The 8067-nt window shown below is 34.6% G+C and overlaps 1 protein-coding gene across 2 annotated transcripts; it reads right to left on the minus strand.

Moving 5' to 3' along the window:
- Positions 1 to 4160: 4160 nt before the first annotated feature.
- LOC143226873 (uncharacterized) lies at positions 4161 to 5255 on the minus strand. Of its 2 annotated transcripts, none has more exons than XM_076458403.1 (2): positions 4761 to 5255; positions 4161 to 4322 (listed from the first exon to the last, which is right to left on the minus strand). In XM_076458403.1, the coding sequence occupies exons 1-2, from the start codon at positions 5140 to 5142 to the stop codon at positions 4249 to 4251; spliced, it is 456 nt and encodes a 151-aa protein (XP_076314518.1). In that variant the 5' UTR covers positions 5143 to 5255; the 3' UTR covers positions 4161 to 4248. The 2 variants fall into 2 exon arrangements, with proteins under 2 accessions (XP_076314518.1, XP_076314519.1); XM_076458404.1 differs by lacking the exon at positions 4161 to 4322 and adding an exon at positions 4451 to 4572 and having other exon boundaries at positions 4636 to 5253.
- Positions 5256 to 8067: the final 2812 nt, after the last annotated feature.

The following is an 8067-nucleotide window of genomic DNA, read 5'->3' on the forward strand; positions in this document are numbered from 1 at the left end:
ACCAATACAAATATTAATGTTCTAACAATACACTCAGTAACTGATAGCTTTGATGTTCCATGTCTTCAAGCTTCGATGATACAAATAATAGTAATGTTGTCATTGTAATAATAACCAAAAGTAGTTGAAGGGATGTTCTATGTCTCTTGAACTGTATTACAAATATTTGTAGTGTTATCATTGTACTAATACCCAAGTAATTGAAGGGATATTCCATGTCTCCAAACCATAATACAAATATCAGTAGTGTTGTCATTGTATTACTAACCAAAAAAAGAACCTGAAAAAGGATGTTCCTTTTCTTCAAATTATAATGCAAATATTAGTTGTGTTGTCACTCTAATAACCTGTAAAAGTAGCTTGAAACGATGTTCCCTTCTTCAAAAATAATAATACAAATATTATAAGTGCTGTCATTGTACTAATAGCCAAAAAAGTAACTGGAAGGGATGTTCCGTGTCTTCAAACTATGATACCAATATTAGTAGTGTTGTCATTATAACATAATAACCAAAAGTAACTTGAAGGGATGTTCTTTGTCTCAAGCTTTAACACAAATATTAGTAGGTGTTGTCACCGTACAAATAACCAAAAAATAACTGGAAGGGATGTTCTTTGTCTCAAACTATAATATAAAATAGTCAGTGTTGTCATTGTAGTAATAACCAAAAGTAGTTGGAAGGATGTTCCATGTCTCAAACTATAATACAAATATTTTAGTGTTGTCATTGTAGTAATAAAAACAAAAGTAGCTCAAGCTGGATGTTCCATGTCTTCAAACCATAATACAAATATTAGTAATGGTTGTCATTGTAGTAATAACCAAAAGTAGAAGAAGGGATGTTCCATGTCTTCAAACTGTAATACAAATATTAGTAATGTTGTAATTATACTCAATAACCAAAAGTAGCTGGAAAAGGATGTTCCTTGTCTCTCAAACTATCATACAAATATTAATAATACCGTTGTTATTGTAGTAATAACCAAAAGTAGTTGGAAGGGGATGTTCCATGTCTTCAAACTGTAATACAAATATTAGTAATGTTGTAATTATACTAATAACCAAAAGTAGTTGGAAGGGATGTTCATGTCTTCAAGCTATAATACAAGTATTAGTAGTGTTGTTATTGTACTAATAACCAAAAGTAGTTGGAAGGGATGTTCCATGTCTCTCAAGCTATAATACAAATATTAATAGTGTCATTCTATTGTACTAATAACCAAAAGTATTTGGAAGGGATGTTCCATGTCTTCAAACTATAATACAAATATTAGTAGTGTTGTTCATTGTACAAATAACCAAAAGTAACTGGAAGGGATGTTCCTTGTCTTCAAACTATAATACAAATATTAGTAATGTTGTCATTGTAGAAATAACCAAAAGTAGTTTTAAGGGATGTTCATGTCTTCAAACTATAATAGAAATATTAGTAATGTTGTCATTGTAGTAATAACCAAAAGTAGTATTGAAAGGACGTTCGATATCTCAAGCTATAATACAAATATTATTAATGTTGTCATTGTAGTAATAACCAAAAGTAGTTGGAAGGGACGTTCTGATATCTCTCAAAGCTATAATACAAATATTATTAATATTTGTCATTGTAGTAATAACCAAAAGCAGTTGGAAGGGATGTTCCATGTCTTCAAACTGGTATACAAATATTAGTAGTGTTGTCATTGTAGTAATAACCAAAAGTAGCTGGAAGGGATGTTCCATGTCTTTAAACTATAATACCAATATTATTAGTTTTGTCATTATACTAACAACCAAAAGTAACTGGAAGGGATGTTCTTTGTCTTCCAGCTTTAACACAAATATTAGTAGTGTTGTAATTGTACTGATAACAAAAAAAAGTAGTTCGAAGAAATGTTCTATGTCTTCAAGATCTTATACAAATATTAGTAGTGTTGTCATTGTAGAAATAACCAAAAGTAACTGGAAGGGATGTTCCTTGTCTTCAAGCTATAATACAAATATTAGTAGTATTGTCATTGTACAAATAACCAAAAGTAACTGGAATGGATGTTCGATGTTTTCAAGCGATAATACAAATATTAGTAATATTGTCATTGTAGTAATAACCAAAAGTAGTTGGAAGGGATTTTCCACGTCATCAAACTATAATACAAATATTAGTAATATTGTCATTGTAGTAATAACCAAAAGTAGTTGGAAGGATGTTCCTTGTCTTCAAACTATAATACAAATATTAGTAATGTTGTCATTGTAGTAATAACCAAAAGTAGTTGGAAGGTATGTTTCATGTCTTCAAACTATAATACAAATATTAGTAATATTGTCATTGTAGTAATATCCAAAAGTAGTTGGAAGGGATTTTCCACGTCTTCGAACTATAATACAAATATTAGTAATATTGTCATTGTAGTAATAACCAAAAGTATTTGAAGGGATTTTCCACGTCTCAAACTATAATACAAATATTAGTAATGTTGTCATTGTAGTAATAACCAAAAGTAGTTGGAAGGGATGTTCATGTCTTCAAACTATAATAGAAATATTAGTAATGTTGTCATTGTAGTAATAACCAAAAGTAGTTGGAAGGGACGTTCGATATCTTCTCAAGCTATAATACAAATATTATTAATGTTGTCATTGTAGTAATAACCAAAAGTAGTTGGAAGGGACGTTGATATCTTCTCAAGCTATAATACAAATATTAGTAATGTTGTTATTGTAGTAATAACCAAAAGCAGTTGGAAGGGATGTTCCTTGTCTTCGAACTGTAATACAAATATTAGTAGTGTTGTCATTGTGTTAATATCTTCTCTGACAAATGCACTGTTAAAATTCTGCAGTTGATCTGAGGTAACAAATGCTACCAAAGCTGAAATATGTTTTTAAAAACTTTTCTTTATATTCCTTTTAGCATATTCCGTTTATTGTCGTGAACTATACTTGTTGATTTTTTACATTATATGCGATATTTTCGGATACAAACCAAAGTACAGTCAATATATATATATATAATTAATTGGTTTAGTGGTAAGGAGCGTGATTTTAATGTTATTTGTGATAATAATAATTAGCTATAAAGTATTGTACTTTCGTGATGTATTATATTTTTAGTAATTAAAAGTTTGTTTTACAATTTGAATTTTTGATTTTGTAATAAGAAAATTTCAAATTATGAAACAAATGGTGAACTATCTTTCAATAAAACTCAAACACGGAAAATCATAGTAACAGAGTTGTGAATAGAACTTTGTTAAAGGTAATAAATAATTTTACATGTACGTTTGAAACGTATTCCTGTAACGTGTGAAGAACCCATAAGTAGATATTTCATTTTTATTGTATTAAAAATATAAAGAACCATTGGAATAAATTTAAAATATTGTTACTATATAATAATTAGCTTATTGATAGATTGATATTGATAGATTTAGATATTAAAGTGTAAACAAACTGTTACTTCGTTGTAAGGTTTGTTTGTTTTGTTTTTTTTATTGGATTTTGACGCATAGCTACATGAAGGCTATTTGATTCTAATTTAGTATGGTAATATAAGAGGGAAGACACTTACTCACCACGGCCAACTTCAAGGTTACTCTTTACCAACGAATAGTGGGATTAACCGTTATATAGACGGCCCCTCAGAAATGCAAGTTTCAATTTACTATATTTAATCTGAAAAATATTTAGAGAAAAATTAAAACGTAATTTTCACACTTTACTTTTCTTGATTAAAGCATTGTATCAACCGATAAATCTCCAGGGGCTAAGTTTGAAGTTTAGAAAGTTACGATTATACAGACATTTCACGAATACGAAAGTTTACGTGGGTAAAGGTTAAGATGTCTACTTTAGATTTAAACAAAGATAAATAGACTATCTCTTATTTATATCACACGTACCGACACTTATTCTGTGTCGATGGTGCATCTTTCCTTTACTATAGTCGCATAGGTGTTTACGTAGTGCTGTTGAATGAAGTACCAAATGTATTACATATTTGGTTAAAGTAAAACCACAGAATTTTGAGAAGTAGTTGTTTACTTAATGGAAGCCAAAGAATACGGTTCAGTTACAAAGAAAGTTAAATATTGTAGTTAGAAGCTGCTCACTACTTAAATACCCAACGATAATAAAATATACGTAACTGTATTTCTGAACACATACTATAGAACTGAACAAATCACAATGAACTTAATTTTATTTTCATTACCCAATAGTTTAAAATGAACTGATGCCAAAACGACATTTGATTATACAAGTTTATAGTTCTAGTTATAATCTCTTCTTGGAGAGGCCCTGGCGGTAACGCCTTCGTCAGCCTCGCGCCGAAGACGTTCTACACCTTCCGTTGGAGAGGCCCTGGCGGTGACGCCTCGTCAGCCTCGCGCCGAAGACGTTCTACACCTTCCGTTGAGAGGCCCTGGCGGTGACGCCTTCGTCAGCCTCGCGCCGAAGACGTTCTACACCTTCCGTTGGAGAGGCCCTGGCGGTGACGCCTTCGTCAGCCTCGCGCCGAAGACGTTCTACACCTTCCGTTGGAGAGGCCCTGGCGGTGACGCCTTCGTCAGCCTCGCGCCGAAGACGTTCTACACCTTCCGTTGAGAGGCCCCGGCGGTGACGCCTTCCTCAGCCCTCGCGCTGAAGACGTTCCACACCTTCCGTTGGAGAAGCCCCGGCGGTGACGCCTTCCTCAGCCTCGCGCCGAAGACGTTCTACACCTTCCGTTGAGAGGCCCCGGCGGTGACGCCTTCCTCAGCCTCGCGCCGAAGACGTTCTACACCTTCCGTTGGAGAGGCCCCGGCGGTGACGCCTTCCTCAGCCTCGCGCCGAAGACGTTCTACACCTTCCGTTGGAGAGGCCCCGGCGGTGACGCCTTCGTCAGCCTCGCGCCGAAGACGTTCTACACCTTCCGTTGGAGAGGCCCCGGCGGTGACGCCTTCGTCAGCCTCGCGCCGAAGACGTTCTACACCTTCCGTTGGAGAGGCCGTGGCGGTAACGCCTTCATCAGCCTCGCACCGAAGACATTCTACACCTTCCGTTGGAGAGGCCCTGGTGGTAACACCTTCGTCAATCTGGCGTCGCCGACGTTCTTCGTCTTTCATTTGGTTATTTTCTGTAACGAGTATCCTAAAAGGAGATTGGACTCTTGGATACAAATTCATATATATGATATTAAAATATAGAAACAATATTCCAAATACAATCTTCCGCCCCTTGATTTAAAATGCTTTAGAAATATTAAAAAATATATGAATTATAACTAAAAACTATAAACATCTTCTACCTCTCATCTTCTGGTATTTATACAACTAGTCGTTGATGAATTCTGGGAGCACTGGAAATGCGCATGTTCATAAATATGCGGTGAAGAGAGCAGTCAGTATGCATTGTATGATTGAGGGAGGTATGGTTAACTCTTTCGCTATTTAATATCAATATTCGGAATATTGTCTGAACCATGTTTTAATTATCAGTGATTGCGTTAAGTATTGATGGTAAGTACACTAGTTTTAAAGCGGTTAAAAACTCATCAAGGGGTTCTTGTCCACATGTCATCAAGAGGTAGATAAAAAGGCTTACCAACTATAATCGCTCTTTCATAATAAAGATGTGCATTATATTAACTTATAGAGCACAACTGTGTACATTAACTACCGTTTCAATTATAATACTTTGTAAAAGTTTTGTACCTTTAAAATACATTTTATAACCAGCTAATCCTCCTACACCATCTTATACAAATAGTAAACAAACAGAATCAAGGAAAACCAAATCATTGCTCAATCACCACGTGGGCTGGCTACCGAACTTTAAAAAAAAAAAACCCAAAAGGAATGAAACCAGTAAAACATATGGACCCAGATTTTCTATTAATAAAACATTTAAATTCTTCATGAAAGAAGTATTCTAAAGTTAACTGATTTAAAACTATAATAATTCTAAAGAAATTCCGAGATTGCTATACACAAAGTATATGAGTTCCTGATATCAGGTAATCCCTTAAATAATGTCTGATTTTAGGTTCAGTAAAAGAGAAAGGATTTCAAACACTTTTAATGTTATTTTATCAATAATGTATGTTCTATTATTATTAATTACTTCCTACTAATGATTCACACGCTTCTGAATGTCACTTCTATAACATACTTGGGGTTTAGAGGGAAATGCTGAAGAGAGGCTAGTTGACATCTTCATGTGTTCCAAGCTCTTTTCCATCAGGATAGTTCTGCAAACTTCGGAATAGATATAATCAGATGGGGCAAGGTCTGGAGAATAAGAAGGATGTGGAAGTTTTTCCCAGTCTAGCTCTTCAGTTTTAGCAGATGTGATCCTTGCTCTACGGGGCCGTGCATTATTCTGGTGTGACACACACCTTTACAACTGATCAAAGCAAGCCTCTGTTCTTTCAGTACAACATTCAAGCGCTCTAACTATTGACAACAGAGGTCTCATGTAATCGTTACTTTAAGTGGCAGCAACTCAAAATGGATCACACCAACAATATCCTATGAAACGCTCAATAAGACTTTCCTTGTGTGAAGGTCCATTTGAAGACTAATCTTTCCCACCCACCCCTCACTAAGACCCGGCATGACCAGGTGGTTAAGGCAATCGACTCGTAATCTGAGGGTTGCGGGTTCGAATCCCTGTCACACCAAACATGCTCGCCCTTTCAGCCGTGGGTGCGTTATTATGTGACGTTTAATCCCACGATTCTTTGGCAAAAGAATAATCCAACAGTTGGCAGTGGGTGGTGATGACTAGTTCCCTTCCATCTGGTCTTACACTGCTAAATTAGTGACGGCTAGCGAGATAGACCTGGTGTAGCTTTGTGCGAAATTGAAAACAAACAAACAATCTTTCACGCCTTCTTTATTAAGTATCCAATGCTTACCAGTTGGTCGAACCTCTGTACAAATCTTGATAAAACTTCAGCGTTTACTCCTGAAGATAGGAAAATAAGTTAACAGAAACATGAAATATATATTTAGAGCTATTCATATTTGTTTAAAAATTGTGTATTCTACAATTGCTTTAATGTTTTAATACTTTTAAGAGAGAGGATAAGCGATCGATATTTATGTATGTATTCTATTGTAATATATAGCCACCTTTTTAATTTAAAATAAAGTAAGAAAATCTCTGTAAAAGTAAACTTTATTATCCTTATATGGTCGGTTTCAGCAACCACCTTTAATATATTAGTACAAAATATAATATGCAAAAAACGTTTGAAGTGATCTAATCTATATAAAATCGAATATATATCACTTCACGATTTTTGTTTTTTCAAATTAGGAGGGGTCATAAAAGTCAAAATACATTTAACCAGATAGAACAGTGTGATTACTATCGACTCAATAATATTTTGGTGACTGGGTGCAAGAGGCCGTGAAACCTTATTCGTGTTGCAGTGTTGATATTAGAATGTTAAAGTCTTGCCATCTCTGCTTCCATATCTCGTTATTTGCTCAACGTTTCTCAAAGTTGCCAAGAATACTGTTTCCAGAAGCGATAGAGATCGTTTTTAAATTCTACAAAGACAAGAGAAAATACTTTAAATATAAGGACATTATTTTGATAGGGCGATCATCGAATCTCGAGTTTTAATGTCACAGTGACAAGTTCGAGTGGTTTGCATAACAGCTCCTGAATGTAGTTACAACGTGAAATAAAGGCTCTGTTGATAGTATTTTATGAAGCATTTTGTTTTTACTTGAATGATAAAAAAAGAAATTCTCGTGGTGGAAGAGATTTAATGAAATAAAACCTTTACTGTAATCAATAATAACAGAAAGAACAAAGAAGCAAACTGTTTACAGATACCTCTTATATTAATGTGAAATATCACTCCCATGGAAATCATTTATGATACACTACCGAAAGGAAAAGTTGCCTCCAAAACTATATCAAATGTACTGTCAAATGTACATGAGTTTTCTTAACGGTATTTATGTAAAACAGCACAACAAGGAGAGGTGGTATAGGTAAATAGTAAAATAGTGGATATTCCAACGTGGTGAGTGGCGTGGTTGTGGCATTTGCCAGGAGCATACAAGCACTGATCCGACAAGTAGATCCTCTAA

The sequence above is a fragment of the Tachypleus tridentatus genome, chromosome 9 (assembly GCF_004210375.1).
Source record: "Tachypleus tridentatus isolate NWPU-2018 chromosome 9, ASM421037v1, whole genome shotgun sequence".
NCBI classification, from domain to species: Eukaryota; Metazoa; Arthropoda; class Merostomata; order Xiphosura; family Limulidae; genus Tachypleus; species Tachypleus tridentatus.

What these genes read in the sequence shown, in the direction of transcription:
- LOC143226873 (XM_076458403.1), bottom strand. Translation starts at nt 5,142, where the DNA reads ATGAATTTGTATCCAAGAGTCCAATCTCCTTTTAGGATACTCGTTACA. An exon ending in CGGGGCCTCTCCAACGGAAG is followed by an intron (nt 4,323 to 4,760) that starts GTGTAGAACGTC and finishes CTCCAACGGAAG; the next exon opens with GTGTAGAACGTCTTCGGCGC.